The sequence below is a fragment of the Lepisosteus platostomus genome, chromosome 2, assembly GCF_059453375.1.
Source record: "Lepisosteus platostomus isolate fLepPlt1 chromosome 2, fLepPlt1.hap1, whole genome shotgun sequence".
Lineage (NCBI taxonomy): Eukaryota > Metazoa > Chordata > Actinopteri > Semionotiformes > Lepisosteidae > Lepisosteus > Lepisosteus platostomus.
The window spans coordinates 17,707,381-17,724,747 of NC_142612.1; the positions used below are offsets into that span (position 1 = coordinate 17,707,381).

The 17,367-nt window shown below is 38.7% G+C and overlaps 1 protein-coding gene across 2 annotated transcripts in view; it reads right to left on the minus strand.

Moving 5' to 3' along the window:
* The window catches only part of gtf2e1 (general transcription factor IIE, polypeptide 1, alpha), a 55,138-nt gene extending 37,786 nt beyond the window's left edge, over nt 1-17,352 (minus strand). The window contains exons 1-2 of one of the 2 annotated variants that reach the window (XM_088601723.1): nt 17,212-17,352; nt 15,205-15,659 (exon numbers count right to left, since the gene is read on the minus strand). In XM_088601723.1, the coding sequence (XP_088457849.1) occupies nt 15,205-15,652 (448 nt within the window). In that variant the 5' untranslated portion in view covers nt 15,653-15,659; nt 17,212-17,352. Of the gene's footprint in view, nt 1-15,204; nt 15,660-17,086 lie in introns of both variants that reach the window. The other variant, XM_088601714.1, reaches the window with a different exon arrangement.
* Between the last annotated feature and the right edge of the window lie 15 nt (nt 17,353-17,367).

Below are 17,367 nucleotides of genomic sequence, written 5' to 3' on the forward strand. Positions count from 1 at the left end.
ATCTTCCAAGAGATGGCAGACTATTGGCTGAATGCTGAGTTAGAGGAGACGGACAGCTTATTCCACAGCCATTACAGTCACAATCCCCTATGATAGTCGACAGTGAGCTTCCAAAGCCAATCACAGAGAACTCTTACTTTACTATTCAGTACTGAGCTCTGCTTGTGCCATTAGCCTGGTCCTTTACAAAGTCAGTATAGCACAGAAGACTTGAGTATAGTTTAACGGCTTGTATGCAATGTTGCAAACTTTAAAATATATAAAAAATTGAAACAGCAAGTGCTAAATAAAGAGAAGAAGAGGTTTATATGACCAAATTAGTACAGTTGCGTTACAGCATTGTGAAGATGGATGTAACTGTTGTGTCATTTTCATGTTTGTTTTTCTCTAATACATTTGAGCACAAATGAGCGTCTCTGGCTGTCAGAAAATATATAGCAGAAAACTGTAAGTGAAACAGAAGCCCTCAAAAAGAAAGTTATTCTTTAGGGAATAATTATTCAAAAGTAAATACATACTCCATGGAGTTTGAATGAATTAAAGAAAGTGAAGCACTGAAAACAAAATGTGATGCACATAACACATTGGAAGCCTAATAGTGTGATGCATTATATAAAGCAAAGAAACTAGAAAAGAAACTAAATATATTCTTACAGAAAACCTATCACAGATGTCCTGACATTTCAAATGCTGAATTAACCCCAATCAGCTTCATTTACTGCACAGTCTCTTTGAAAATCATCTCATACCCAAACATCTAATTGTACTAATGCAGTTCTACGAAGACAAATATTCATACGTTCAAACCTAGTACAAAAGCTGAGAAAAGATACTGAACAGAAGCAAGCAAGAGAGACTGCTCGTCTCCAGCTGCATTGTAGGAGGAAGTGATAAGGAAACTGACCCTCGGCAGTTATAAATGTTCAGTAAAACGGGGGTGCAAATCTTAATCTGCTCCTATTTTTGTGAACAATCATGGAAATTACTTCAATTTGAAAGGAGATTAGTTAATCTCTTTTAGGCACTTGAGACACGTTTTGTATCAGTCAGCAGTGAAGCTATAGGCAAACAAGACTGTACAGTTCTAAAGCTGCATGTTGGCTAAAAAGCTTATTCACATCTGTAGTCTCTGGACAGGAGACAACCAACAAAATACAAGACATGGACATATAAAAAACAGACATTATATGATTAACAGAATATTATGGTAAAGTGTACAAAAATAATGGCAATAATGTTAAATTAATATCTGAAATATATTATTAATATAAGAGTCATAATAGAAGACAATCACTAATGGAGATCAATGACTTGATGTTAGCCATTAAAAGAAACATCAAAGATTAACAAAGGATTATTTGCCTTAAGCCATTATTTTACTTAAGTTTTAAATGGTTTAAACCCATTTAAAATAGCCATCCTAAAAATGTATTTCAAAAATGGTACCCTTGTAATTTATAAGCTGTAGTACATCTACATCTTAAAGATCTTCATACAAAACAGAAGGACAAACAAGAAGCAAGAGGACAAAAATATACAGCACGTTTATAAATGTCCTAAGTGAGACAAAACTGAAAGCTCCTTCCTGTAAAGTGAGAAGCCTTATCCAAAAGCTCTGAATGACTGGAATTGAGAACAAGAGAAAAGCTGGAGTTAAAGCCAAGACAGTGTCAGGATGACACACAAAATCTAAGATACTTTTCATCCCCTCTAGACAAGACACCTTACAAAAGACAACCCAGGTTTTCTAAGCAAATGAGTAAGCTTTACTTATTCGCCAGTTGACATTATGAATAATTAAGACTAATTCTTTTTCTAATTATCTCTAATTCCTTTGAAATAAAGCACACATTTTGTAAAGAAATATTAACTTTCATTACATTTCTGAAATGTGCAACATGGAAACATTAAAGGGCTCCTGTCTGGCTTAACCAGTATAATTGATTGTTTGGAAAGCAAGCCAATCCCTTCAAACCAGAAATCAATTCCACACTCTCCTGTATCATCATGCAAACTCAAGTTCCCAAGTGGAAGCACTGGAACAAACAACTAAATATTATTAGTATACAATTTAAATCAAGGGATGTTAAGTGCAATGCATTAACTGGGTTTCCCTGACACATTCTTCATCTTAAATGTCTGTCCTACACTGACAGGTTAAATGTACTGAACCTTGATAGTCTTGAACAAAGACAATGAGCAGATCTCATTCAAGTATTCATGATAATCAAAGGCAATAAACAAAGTCAGCCCAATCATGTCTACAGTAAATCAAAAGTGAAACACAAACAAGTCGAAAAATAAGGTAAAATGTATTAAAAGCTGTTGCGAGAGGATGGCACACGCTATCTGGCCATGCTGTTAATGCCAGGGCCTTCGCTGCTTTCAGGAAACAGCTGGATCAACTACCTAGTGAAAAATCAAGAGGGCTAGATGTGTCACATGGCCTCCTCTCGCTTGTGAACGTTCTCATGTACCTGACCGAACTCCATTAAGGTTAGTTGGGCATCAGCCAACCTGTCACAAAACAGGAACCATGAGACTTCCTGAGCACATGGTGTAAGTTTGCACTGTTGTCGGAGAAAGCCAAATGACAACTTAAATCAATACCAACTCTACAGGAGAGTCACTGCAGCACATGCAGCATGAATAATGGCCCTCAGCTCTGACAAGGGCATAGGAGTGAGGCTAACTGATTAACAACCCTCCACAATGAAAATAATAAAAAAAAAATCTTTAAATAGCTTCATCACAAATAAATGTTTTAATGACATACGAATATGTTGGCATTTAAAAAGGAAAAAAAATCCTAAATTAACTTTGGTGAGAAATTGTAGATGAAAACACTGATTTAAAGCCCTGATTGCTGATCAACATGCAGACATCATCTCATGTTTTTTTCCTTTCTATCTCCCTTTTGAATAAAGCCGCACCCTGCAAACATCACCTCTGCCTCTTGTAAAAATCATTTAAGGTCTACTGCACATGCCCAACGGCAGAATTCAGGATAACAGCTGCCTGCATGTTAATGCTCATTGATATAGGAAATGATATAGAGATATTAAATTCCAGTTTCATGCAAACATGTTCTTCAGGTTACTGGAACACTTGTTTGAACTACTGAAGTGTTCTGAATATCATCTAGCACATGAACAGAAACTAGCATGATAAGGCTTTAATTGAATGTTGAGATATCAACTTTTCTTAGGTTATAGACTCTGCAGGAAATCTGAAGGTCTTTACAACAAAAAATGATGGTCTTTACATTATCCACAGGGAAATAGTTTTAAAAAAAGTTAGAAAACCTCAAATTCATATCCTAAAATTCATTTACCATCGTTCTAAATACTAAATGACATACCCTCAATATGTATTGGGAGCTTACACCAAAATGTCCCCTAATAACTTTCTCTAATAATAATTTCTCATGCAAAGCACAATTCCTAACTACTTTTTATAACATAAACTGAGTTCTTTCCTCTTAGGTCAATTAAACTGATGACTACTGTATTGGGAAGATTAGCTTACAAATGTCCCATGTTTGATGGATGTTTGTTGTTGAGTAACTGAGGTAACATCTTTGAAAATCCTCTCCACGTCTTGCTTGGACTTCAGTGTTTGGAGTCGATGGTTGACAAGTCAAAATAAAAATAAGAATATTCTCTTCAAGGAAAGCAGATAATTTGAATCTGAAATAAGTAAAATCTCAATCAGACCTACTGCATAGACATTGAACATAATTCAGAATACACTACAAAAAAAATAATTATAACCAATTAGCTAGGACCAGGTCAGTCAACAAAACATCTTCAGTTAATGACAGAGTAATAAGTCTAGTTGTCAAACAAAACTCAGTGAAATAACCAGCAACCTCCAGGGTGCAGGAGTCAAGGTATCTAAATTCACAGCTCATAGAAAATTGAGACAGTAGAATGGCAAAGGCTACATCAGAAGATGTCAACCTCAAAAGCCAGAATAATGCTTAGAAGTACATGGATAAACTAGAAGACTATTAGGAAAAAAGGTTTATAAAAGCTAAACCTTTACTAATGTGATGGAAAGGCTCAAATTTGGTGAAAGCAAGGAAATGCAGACGCTCCAAAGAATACTGCCTCCTGAAACCAGCAATAATCTCGATTGATGATGTAACTAATAATGGCAGCAACAGAATGCTGCTTCTGCAATAATTCTTATTCAGAATTCTGAAGTTTACAGAAAGTGTGTACTTACTGGGTGACGCTTCACAAAACAGCACGACAATGGCCCAGAGCATGCAGCCAACGTAACCAAGGAGTTCACAAGGAGAGAGAAGGGGAAAATCTCAGACTAGCAAAGTAAAGTGCCAGATTTAAATATTACTGAGGATGTATTTCATTTGCTGGCAAAACAAAAACTGACGTCGGAACACGCAAGACCAGAACTCACAGAGGCTGCAGAGAAGCACCTCACATTATTATATAAAAGGCTGAGTGACATCAATGCGTCACAGGCTTCATGCAGTCACTGAAAAAAAAAAGTATATTCACCTTTACAATCTGAAATGTACTTCAAATGAATGTGTCCCAATACTTATGGTCTGGGTACACCTCAAAGTATGATTTTATTCTAATGGTCAAACATGTGCATGGGATTACCCTAAAGTAAATCAATAGCACAAGAGGCTTTTTAGGGAGAAGCTAGTGGGCAAACGAAACAAATTAACAACCTCCTGATTTGTTTACACCCTTAGACTGGCTGGGATAATACTACAGTATCAGTTTGACAAATGTTGCCTTATATGTTCCCTATCAACATAGACTGATAAGAATGTTAAACATTTGTTTCTGAGGCTGTCCTTTTGACAGGCATGATGAAAGATGGCATCAGGTACAGAGATTATTTGATATTAATGAGAAATCAATTAGACCTTCCTTCACCTGCGGGGAAAAAAAAAACCCATCCATGTTATCTGAAATGTCTTTTAAATGCATTTCCCTAAAACAGCAGAGAGACTTAAGAGACTACAACTAAAACACTGCAGACTTTATGTCAGCTTCTGCAAGGTCAAACAGGAATACCCAGGTTTAAATATTAATACACGCATTTCTGGGGTTTGACAACAATTGTGGCATTTTACTTCAAGAGTATAGTAAGCATTCGAAACCACATGCTGTGTAAACATGGAGCCCTCAGCTGAACACTTTGCAGCAATTCTGCCTTCTCCTGAGCCTTGTCCTGAGCTGCCACTGAGTACACGAGGGATATCCAGAATGTCACAACCACTAAGAGAAAAAGTGTCATACTTCTGAGCCTGTGTGTATCTCTTAGTTAGGCTGTATTTCATATTTCCATTTTTTATAAAACTTTCAATCTTGACAATTAGAAGAATATTACAGTAAACCTAAGGCGAGGTATATAAAAGATGTGAATATTGACATGGAAGCATTATTAAACCCTATTAAATACTCTTTTGACATTGAAGGCAGCACGAAACTGTACCTTTAAGAAACACAGCATAGAAGCGAATAAAATTTTCTTTCACAGATGAAAAGGCACTCTCATAGGATCTTTTCTGTCAGTTTGTTGACAACAAATTGACACTTCTAGCATTCCTGTAGCTCCTTACTAAACCTTTTTTCTAAAGCATCACATTATGGCTGCTGAACATTGGCTGCTGAACATTGCCTGTGTGCTATATGAACCACAGTACCTAATTCACAAAAGAGATGTTATGACTATTGTAGGAGAGGGGAAATGTGCTGTGAATTTGTTGAGGACAATTGCACTGAAAATCCTATTTTGTACATACATAGTGCATAAATTATATGTGTGTAAAAGGAAGGTTTATTCTAAAATGTTTGTTGTAGAAAACTCAATTAAATACTCCCTACAGCATATTTTGGCCTTTTTCGGTCTCATTTTGGACATGGCAGATTAACCTTCTCTGAAGCCATACCAAAGGATTAAACACACACCACAGAATGCGTTCACTGCTTGAGCAAAGAAGTGGAGCGGAAACAAAAAACCAAAACAAAAATGACATTTTAAAAAGTTTTCAGCAAGTCTGTGGAAAATGCATCTTTAAGGATGCCATGATGATACAGTGCCTGCCTTACCATGAAATTACAAAATGCTGCATACGTATTTTTAAATATTTTTTAAAACCTCAATTGTCAATCATTCAGTAAAACTAAAGAAAAAAATTAAAATGTATAAGCGTTCAGACCTGTGAAACTGATGTTTGGTGGAAGAAACCTTAACGGTAACTTTAGCCGCAAGCCTTTTTGGGTAAGCTTCAACCAACCTTTCGCACTGGCTTAGCGCACTTTGGAATCACTTACAGACAACAGTTCTCAAGCACTTCCACAGAGTCTCAACAGAATCAAAGACATTGACTGGGCCACTCAAGGACATTCACTTTTCTTATTCTTAAGCCACTCCAGTGGAGCTCTTGCCTCGTGGTTTGGATCATTGCCCTGCTGGAAGATGAATTTTGCATCCCAGTTTTAGATCTGAAGCAGGCTTGCCTCTCAACATTTGCCAGTACTTTGCACCATCTATGTTCCCATTAATTTTAACAAGCTCCCCAGTCTCTGTTGATGAGAGGCAGAACTTCAATATAACCAATGTTATACTAAATGCATAATCCCCATGTTTGTATCTTTTTGTAATCTTGATCTTGAATACCTTTTGTATATAGACAGTTTCACGTATTTGCTTTGAATGTTTTTAGTACACACTGTATTGCATTAATACATGTATTCTGTGTATTCTGAATCCATGTGCAAACTGCTTGTTACCATGTCAAGTGATTCCTAATAGCCAAGAAAAACTCACGCAATTCAGTTACAATCAATAAATTGTGCCAGTAAATTCACACAGTAAACCCCTACACTGGCATACCTAACCAGTTTCCTCCTTGCCCAACTACTCAGTTTGGAAGGACATCTGATCTTGACAGTGTCTGGGTGCCTTCCACGTCTTAATGATCACATTCACTATGTTCAAAGAGATATGAAGGGTCTTTGATATTTTTTTTACCCTTCTCCAAATCTGTGCCTTTCTACACTTTACCAATAAGAATTTTTTAAAGCTCCTTGATCTTGGTTAAAGCCTTGCATGAAATTCACTGACTGAAGGATTTTACAGAGATGGGTTTATTTATTCTGAAATTATTAGGTTTATTCAATGCTGAAAAAAAGAAGAAAGAAAACAACGTTTCGGCCATGGAGCCTTCTTCAGGTGACATAATTCTGAAATGATGTCTTGCTCAGAGACATAGGCCATCAATGTAATTAACAGTGTGACTTATTATGATAATTTGCTGCACCAAAATTTGTCTGCCACAGAGAAGGGTTTGAATACTTTTTCAATCATTAATTGCAGGAATAAATGGTTTTGTTGATGAACGGATGCAAATTATATTTTATGTTTATATACACAAGGGCATTTAATGTAATATTTTATATTTAATTTTGTTTTAGAATGGAGCTTGTGTAAAATGTAAAAAGTCTGCACGCCCATGTGTACACAGTGCAGAAAGAAAACAAGCATGAAACGTAAGAAGCAGATCTGTCAGAAAATTATTTGATTAGTCCACATAAACAGGAGAATTTAAAAATGATCGACTAGTGAAAAGTCTATAACAGTAATTATGGGTTGAATTATTTTTCCGATTATTTTTTCTACCAGCAAGAGAGAGGTGCTTTTGTGTAGAAAATATTTTGCACTTGATCTAATAAGGATAATTCTGGAAGTTGGAAAATGAGGATTAGTGAAGAAGTAATCTCTTCTCTGCCCTGGTTCATTATGTTTTGAGCACTAACCACGTCAATGAAATTTTCTTGCCCTTACAAAACACACACACCATAAAAAAGCATTTAGCGCAGCTTTTAGATAATGACAAACTACATTTTTTTTCAACTAAAAACAACATTGTTCAAATCTTTTTTACAACCATCAATGGAAAAGGCCATGTGACATCTTGTTTATGCATTCTATGCATTCCACTGTCAAATCACAATGTCTTTCATTCTGCTTAAGATGAGCAGGTTTCTGTTAATTACTTTAATTGAAAACGTTTCAAGTACATACAATGGAGACATTGTTGTTAGCCTAAGAATCACTTTATTTACAATTGTTTGGCACTTTAAAAGCCCTTTAATACTTCACCTAGCCCTCCTGCGTAAACACTTTAGACTCAACAGTACTCAACATGAAAAGATGCTCAATAAATTTTAGCTGACCAGAATGGTTACTGAAGGCTTCCTGGAACCACTCAAACATACCTAATTTCTGAGGAGAATTCTGCACAGTCCGGAGTGCAGACGTCAACATGTTCCCTAGTCGCATGCTACCATCTAGTGTCCCAAAATGAGACAGAATATACAGTGGAAATGAATGACAGAAAACAAATCAGGGAAATAAATTAGACAGCAAGAAAGTAAGAGTGTTATGTCAATAGAAGCATTAGTTCTATCTTAGATAATGGAGTTAATCGGCTAATGCTGCCACTTAAAGTCTCACCAAGGTATAATAACATGAGTAAACAGTTCTTTATCAACCATTCACATGGACATGTTTTGGCCACTTTTTAAATGAGGGTTGTGGAAGTATGGTGGGATCACATTTATTTCTGTTCAGACCCATAACAAAGGCACTGCAATATCGTGTCTGAGGGGTAGATGCACAGGCCTATTTATAGTGCAAACATTCTACAGCTATCAGGCAATTTAATGGTCTTAATTTTGGTTGGGATTAAGATCACTGCATTTGCATATCTATCGCCTCATGTAGTCATATTGTAATAGCAATAAAAATAAAACCACCAGTGACTAAGTTGGGTGGGTGTCTAAAAATAATGCTTAATCATAAAGCATTCAGTAGCATACATTTGTAAAAACACTTTGTTTACAAGTGTAATAGTCTTAAATTATTTTTGATGGGTCCCCTCACCTGCATTTGTGGGATTTGCGATTTGCAAGCAGAGCTGAAGTGAATTACAATTCAACTTCAATGCAGGAATCAGAATTGAAAACTGTTTTATATTTGGATTTGGAGTTGACATCTGGATCAAACACTCTAGCAAACGCAGACCATTAAGGCTTATTTACATTAGAGGTTGTAGATCACAATTTTTTTACTCCAATGTAAAGTCACTTAACAGGGCCATCACATGCAGCCAGTACTGCTTATTTGCACCATGGAATTTCTGGATTTGGCAGAAGGGATGTGGCACCATTCTTGGTCGATCAACTCATGCCTAGTTGATGGAGGTGGAAAGCCCAGTCTTCGGTGACATCCCAGAGTATCCCATAAATTACTGATTATTCTGATGGTGACTGCAGGAGCCATGACATATAGATATTGCAAGTGTCCTGGTCATCCAGCTGTTCGGTGAACACATGTTCTCTGTGGATGGGGTCTTCTTATCCTGGAAGACACCCCTCCTGACAGGAAAGAAAAGCTGCAACAGGAGGTGAAGATGATCATACAGGACCACTAAGTAGACATTAGCACTGGCCTAGCCTTCTAAAGGGTCTGACTTCATCCAACCCATACCAGGATAATGTGCCCCACATCATTATAGAACTGACACAGCTCTACAACTCTACTCTACACTGTTGTAACCAAGCACTCAGGGTGGTATGTCTTTAGATTGGTGCACCCGTGCACTGTCCATTTGGCTAGAACATGATAACGGATGATTCATCGGGCAATATCACATTACTGTTCTTTACTGTATCACTGTTCAGCAGTCTATTATAAATGTGCATTGCCAGGCATGATCAGGAGTTTGATCAAGGAACCTGATTACTGCATCTTGCTCTGTTCCCAGACGATCATTTGTTATTAATCTGGCTGCTCATGCCTCAAGTTAAATATTGCAGTCAAACGACCAAGAGGTGCTCTCCAGTTTTGCACTGCACATCAGATAATGCATGAATCATCATGATAATAATAAATAATAATAATAAACTTTATTTTATATAGCGCCTTTAAAGGTAGCTTCTCAAAGTGCTTTACAGGATGACAATAACAATAAATAAGAAGACTACAACAATAATTAAGAAGATTTCACAAGATAGGACACAATTATAATTACAACAATACAACAATAACAATAGAGGAGACCGTGGAAGGTGGTATTAAGAAGAGCAGAGGGGTGAAGAATGGAACCAGTTAAGTAAAGGCTTTTCTGAAGAAGAAGGTTTTGAGTCTAGATTTGAAGGAGTTTAGAGAAGGTGACTCTCTAATATCCTTGGGCAAAGAGTTCCAGAGCTTGGGGGCATAGCAGGAGAAGGCCCTGTCGCCCATACAATGTAGACGGGCTTGGGGGCCAGTAAGGAGGGCAGAATTTGAAGAGCGGAGGTTGCGAGGTGGGGAGTAGGGCGATAAAAGTTCAGACAGGTATTGAGGTGCCAAGCCATGTAAAGCCTTATAGGTGAGCATGAGGATTTTAAAGTCTACGCGGAATTTGACCGGAAGCCAGTGCAAGGACTCCAGGATAGGAGTAATGTGAACACTTGCACTAGACCTGGTCAGGATTCTGGCTGCTGAATTTTGGACATACTGCAGCTTGTTCAGAGTAGATTTAGATACCCCAGGGAGTAGAGCTTTGCAGTAGTCAATTCGAGAGAATACAAATATGTTGATTAGCTTTTCAGCCACAGTTAATGATAGCATAGGGCGTAGTCTTGCGATATTTCTAAGGTGAAAAAAATATGTTTTGACAGTATGCTGTACATGTGGGTCGAATGTTAAGCCAGAATTGAATATAACCCCAAGGTTTTTCAATTTTGATTGAAGCTCAAGTACAGAGCCATCTACAGATAGGGTTACAGGACTGGCTTTACGAAGTTGATGGGGGGTACCAATAAGCATGACTTCAGTCTTGTCACAGTTAAGATGAAGGAAGTTTTGAGTCATCCAAATTTTTATGTCAGAGATGCAATTAGATAGAATAGAGACAGGCACATCAGTGTCTGTTTTGGTATGGATGTATATTTGAGTATCGTCAGCGTAAAAATGAAAGCTGAGGCCACGTGATCTTAAAAGCTGACCAAGTGGGAACATGTAAATGCTGAAGAGCAAGGGGCCCAGTATTGAGCCCTGGGGGACACCAGACTTGACAAGACCAATTTCAGACCTGTACCCATTGAGAGAGACAAAGTGACAGCGATCAGTGAGGTAAGACTTAAACCATTTGAGGGCAGTGTCAGAGACTCCAAACACAGTCTCGAGACGAGAAAGTAAGATGTTATGGTCAACAGTGTCAAAGGCAGCACTGAGATCAAGAAGGATGAGTATGGAAAGAGAACCAGAATCAGAAGCTATTAGGAGATCGTTGGTGACTTTGACTAGGGCGGTTTCTGTGCTGTGAAGTTGACAGAAGCCAGATTGGAGGGGTTCGAAAAGGTTGTTTGTCATGAGGTGGTTATGTAACTGAAGTGTGACAGCACGTTTTAGAATTTTAGAGAGAAAGGGTAAGTTGGAGATGGGGCGAAAGTTGTTAAGATTGTCGAGAGTCATGTTAGGCTTCTTTGGCACGGGGGTAATAGCAGCAGTTTTGAGGACCGTTGGTACAATGCCGGTGCTCAAGGATTCATGTATTATATTGAGGACAATGGGACAGAGAGAAGAGAAACAGGACTGGAATAAAGTGGTGGGAATGGGATCTAAAATAGATGTGGTGGGTTTCATGCGCGTAACTAGTTTGTTTAGGGATGCTGAGTCAAGAAGAGAGAAGCTGGAGAGACGGGAACCAGAGAAGTTGGATGAGGAGGGAGGAGGTATGGAAATTATATCCGTAGTGGAGAGAATGTGATGCCGGATGTTGTCAATCTTAGAACTAAAGAAATCTAAGAATGTGTTGCAAAGTTGTGATGAGGCAGGTAATGTGGTAGGGCAGTTTGGCTTGAGCAGTCTGTTGATGGTGGAGAAAAGATGTCTGGGATTGTTTTGGTGATTTTCAATGATGTGAGAGAAGTAGGTGGATCTAGCAGACTCTATAGTAACCTTATAATCAGATAAGTAATCTCTCCAGGCCTGATAATGTACATTTAGGCCGGAAAGACGCCACCTACGCTCAAGTTTGCGAGAGGCTGCCTTCATGAATCGCAGATGGTCATTGTACCAGGGGGCAGGGTGAGAGAAGGAGATGGTTCGAGTTTTTAAAGGAGCAAAGGTGTCGAGGGTAGATAAAAGAGCATTGTCAAGTAACTATTTTTATCCTGGAGTATCTACTTCCTCCTATCGCCCTTTCCCTCAGAGTTCCATGCTGACATCACCTTAGACACCTCTGCACATGAAACATCAGCAAGAGACTTGGTCACTGAGCCTTCTGACATATATGCCCCAATAATCACCCCTCTTTAAAAGACACACGAGATCTCCTCTTGCAGCCATGCTAGCCATATCCCTAGGCAAGCATGACCTTTTCAGCATTTTAAAACCTTAATTTCCTTATTATAACATGAGCATGAGCCACACCTGTGTAGAAGCCATTGCTTTCCAACATACCATTTACCTAGGCTGTGGAGCCTTCTTCAGGTGGCATTCTTCACACCCGAAGAAGACTCCACAGCCAAAACGTTGCATTTCCTTTCTTCTCTTCTCAGCATGGAATAAACCTGTTACTTATTCCTACTTGAACTACCATTTACCTAGGTGTTGATTTCTCCAGTACTTGTATACATGAGCTTATGAAATGCTAATTAAAATAGGAGATCACTTGTATGGTAGTAGGATTCTAGGGGGTAGTCTGCACGGACTTGAACATGGTGGGTGTTGCTTAAATAACATATTACTCTTTGAACATACAACAACAGCAACGGATACAAACACAAAATATGATATGATATATTTAGGAGATTGTGATAAAGCAAATGCAAGTATTTAGACTGAAAACTGGTTAAATGGAGAGGAAGCAGGGTTACAGATAAGGAATCCATGTTCAAATTAGAATGATGCAATTAGTAGTGTACCACAGGGATCTCTATTAGGCTGAAAGTGCAGCTGAAACTTCTATCCAAAGTTTCAACTTATATTTGAATCAACGGGGCCCTTTTATTAGGCCCCTGCTCATACCCCAGTTAACAATGTAGATATGTTACTTGATGTCACTTAATTATCAGAAACGTTTTAACCAAATGTAGAAATAAATTAGGATGCATTCAAGGACTTCACTGAAAGAAGGTACAGTAGAAAATTAAATACTAACACAAATAAAATCAAATTTGATGCATATATAAAATAATATTAAAATAAGGTTTTTCTAATGATCACATATGCTCAGTACCTTCTGTATTATCAGCATCTGGCCTAGAGGCATAAGCTACTGTGTCATATCATCGAGTCCTACACTAAACTCTGCTCTATGTTCATGCCAGTTTAGTAGCGGTAAGATCACTAGACTCCTGCTGCAAAGCCTTTACGTTGTTTTCTTGCTTTAAAATGGTCCTGAAGGTCAAATGCAGTAATCCAAAAACAAATGCTACTTTGCTTTTCATCTTTCCCACTGCTACCCTCCTTACGATTTGCATTTTCATTTCCACAAAATGGATTTACGCTACAGTGTTGACCAGTAAGATGTTTCTTTGGGTGACATAAAGGGGTAGTAAAATTAACATATCAATCCCAAAATACTATAAAGTAAACTTTCATTATTTAAAGTTTGGGCAGTGAAAAAAAGAGTACTGATGAGCTTCCTGATGAGTAAGCAGGAGGAAAGAGACTACAAACTCTTCAGAAACTGGCTCCTGATAATGTAAAGAAACCACACTCTGTTTATAATCACCCAAACCTTTGATCTTTGTAGTAGCTTCTCATTACAACTTAAGAGCTTTTTAATACTTATTTTTAATTTTATAATGGAATTTTGTTCCCAGAGTGATTTGCTAGCTGACATGCTACCTCTTGTTATTCTACATTATTGTATAGATAAAAGTAAAGGTTTAAATCAAGGGATGTTAAGGTATAATTGAAAAGAGCATTATTAAGACCTCATTTAGAATACCACAATACAAAAACTATATTACCGATCTGGAATAAGTTCAAACTAGAGAAACATGATGCATTCCCATGCTCAAAGAAATACCGTACACATACAGGCTAAAATAACTGATTTCTTTTAGTCTTAGAGAGGACCGTCAGGAAACCAGGCCAAAGTATTGAAAATTCTCAAAGCCCTTGGAAAAAGTCCCCCCCTGGAGCTCTTCAGACTTAATAGCAATAGCAAGTCACAAACCAGAGGACACATGTGGAAACTATGGGGAAGAGCATTTAATTGAGAACAAGAGGCACTGTTCTACACAAAGGGTGGAGGTGTTCAGGAAGAGGAATAGGCTATCTATCGAAATGCATTGTCAAAGATGACACCCAGGCTTCTTTTAACTCCTGGAAGGCTGTGCTCCTTGGATCTTTTAGCTAGTGAAAAACCAATAGAACTTTATGGACCGAACAGCCTTCAGTCATGCAAGCACGTTTGTCTTCCTCTGCTGGCTCGGCTCGGTCTCAGAGTTCTGACTACGTGACAGTTGTAAGCGATCTGAATCTTCCATCTCAATGTGGAATGTAATTCCCAGCTCTGGTGAAGTGCCTTGTCACTGAAGGCATACTGAGACAGCCCCTGTTGTTTGTATGTTTTGGTATGTTCTTAAAAAGGAAAGATTTAATAACAAGGATTCATGTAATGCGTTCATTTAACTATTCGATTTGCATCATTTCCAAAACTGGAATTGAACAAGTGCAAATATAACTCAATTAACTCCAGCTGTGCTTGCAAACAGCACCTTTGTCTTGATTTATTATTGAACTTTAAGACCTAGAAAGCAGCAAATTACAGCATTTCTCAACTCATTTCATACCCGGTGTCAGAAAGCTCACGTAATATGAAGCAGCACTTATATATGGCCATATATGCTGTAAATTTCTACGAAGGATACATTGAAACGTTACTTCTGAAAGAACGATATCCTCAAAAAAGGAACTTCTACGGTGCTTCCTTTAACATCAGCCTTCAGCCATCCAAGACCTTTATCAAATAACATGATTAAACTGACTCCCCAAGATCCTCCTAGACACGTGGCATCTGACACTTTCATGACATCTGGGGAAAGATTAGTCACTAGAAACCAAAGCTGGATGGGTCCTTACTGCAGCAGCCATCTCCAGTTATGTTTGTGCTGATCATTTAAAGATTCAGCTAGACGTGTGTGACCCTACCTGTCATGGGATCAAAGAGCTGGTTGGCCTCCAGGTCAGTAAAAGTGCTGAAGCAGCAAGGACACTTAAAGGAGGCTCTGTTGGTGGAGTCCCTCTCGTCTGTCTCGATTCGCCGCCGCATGTGGTCCAGCTTGTACTTGACCACGTTGACCAGCAGCCGGTAGTTGATGAAGTAGTAGTTGTGGCGGGTGGTCTTGCCATCCGGGGCCGTCTCCACCCGCATGCGGCACTTGATGAACTTGTCCCCCTTCAGCGTGTTGAGGACAGAGCGCAGCTGTTTGCGGTCGAACTTGAGCAGCTCCAGCATGTCCTCCTCTTTCACGCAGGGATTGCGGATCAGGATGTCCACGGCCAGAGCGTGTTCCACCCCATAGAAGCCGCGCACCACCTGCTTGGCCAGGCGCTTCAGGGAGGCAGGCACCTCGGTCAGGACTTCCGGCTCAGTCATGACGCTCCTGGAAAGCAAGGGTGGGCAGCCACGCGCATCCGTTATGTTTTGTTACTGCAGGCAGGATGAAAGACACTAGAAAGCAAATATCCCAGATGGGTCCAATGCCTTTTAGCCATTACCAATTATTTCTGGCACAATTCGTTTCTACTTGTGCCTCTGATTGGTGTTACATTTTGAACTCTGAATAAGACCGCTGGGTTGACTTTGTCAGTGCCGGTAAAGATTTTGAATACTTGACACCCGTACCCTTGTACTTTACAATTTTCAAGACTAAAATCAGCATTTTTGCTGTATACTAATCATTCCAATCTTATTGCACTACTGCTCTTCCAAAATACTCTACAGGAGAATGTGGTGTAGGAATACAACATCACACCTGAAATATGCGCTCAACAGGTCAATACTGCAGACAGTGATCCAAAGAAGAAAAGCAGCATTCAAGAGGAGCAATTATTTCAATGAACGTTATTAAAGACACGCAATTGTCACAAAGTATGATTTCACTGAAAAGCATTAATCAATACTTTGCATACGAAAAAGGGTCAAACTAAAAGGAGCCCCTAAACCAGGTGTATGTTATCACTGGTGATTTTTCTAACACTGCTTTATTCTTCAAGATGATTGATGTGTCTTGTTTCGGAAAAATGATCAAGAAACTTTGCATCCATTTATCTGCTCTGGGATTTCAGACTGGCACAACATTGCCCATCAGTAATTTGTGTGAAGTGATGCCACATTCACTAAAGAAGATCGTATATTTCCCTTATTGCGCAGCCTCACATAATAAGACGGCAAGATCCTTGATAATGTTCACTCTCCATGACGGGGGCTCACACTATCATGAAAAAATCCAGTTAAAGGAAAGTAATATGAGAACATAAGAAAGGATACAAACAAGAGGAGGCTATTTGGCACATCTAATGCAGCTCAATTGGTAGTAATCGCCAAATTCAGCTTACAGTTGCCTAGTTTTATGTACCAATAATGAAGTTCTGTGGAGTTCACTGCTATGGTTTATTAGAGATGCGTCCTTCCTGACTGGTTTGGAATCGAGACAAAAGCCACACTTTCACTTAAAAACATTTTAAAAGATTAAATTCTCTTTTAATATCGCTTTATGTGTTTGTAGGAGTTTAATGATCATAACGAATACTATTTTAATATGACACTTTTCACTTTTTTTTACATGAATCTTGTTATTTTTGTGTGCGGTGCAAATCTAAAGTACATATTTCACCGTTTCTAAAGCCCATTTCCAATGGCATTCCTTCGCTTTGTTATTGTGAGGTTATGCTTTAGTCGAGCAGTGTTGCCGTTCTTTCATGAAAATAAGCAAAGCATCCAATCAACAATTACCCAACTACAGCAGATCTCACAAAAGTCTGAAGTCAACAACAGCACAGCCTGAATATCAACAACAGAGGAAATCACCTTTCAACGCTCGTGAAAAATCAGCAATCTTCTTCTTTTATTAGTTTCTTCCAGCTTGGTTTTCTTCCATGAAAAATCTAGTATTCAATGAAGTCGCAAAACAATATAAAAAAAACAATACCCACCCGATAACAAACCACTACCACCTTCTTCTAAACTCTACCCACGCGAGCGCGCGTCTCTGGCGTGGGCACTGTGGAAGTCGTCACCAGCGCAGCACAGCGCCCTCTCGCCATTGGCCACAGCTTCTGCGCAACAGAAACTGGCGCTGGGCTTCACCA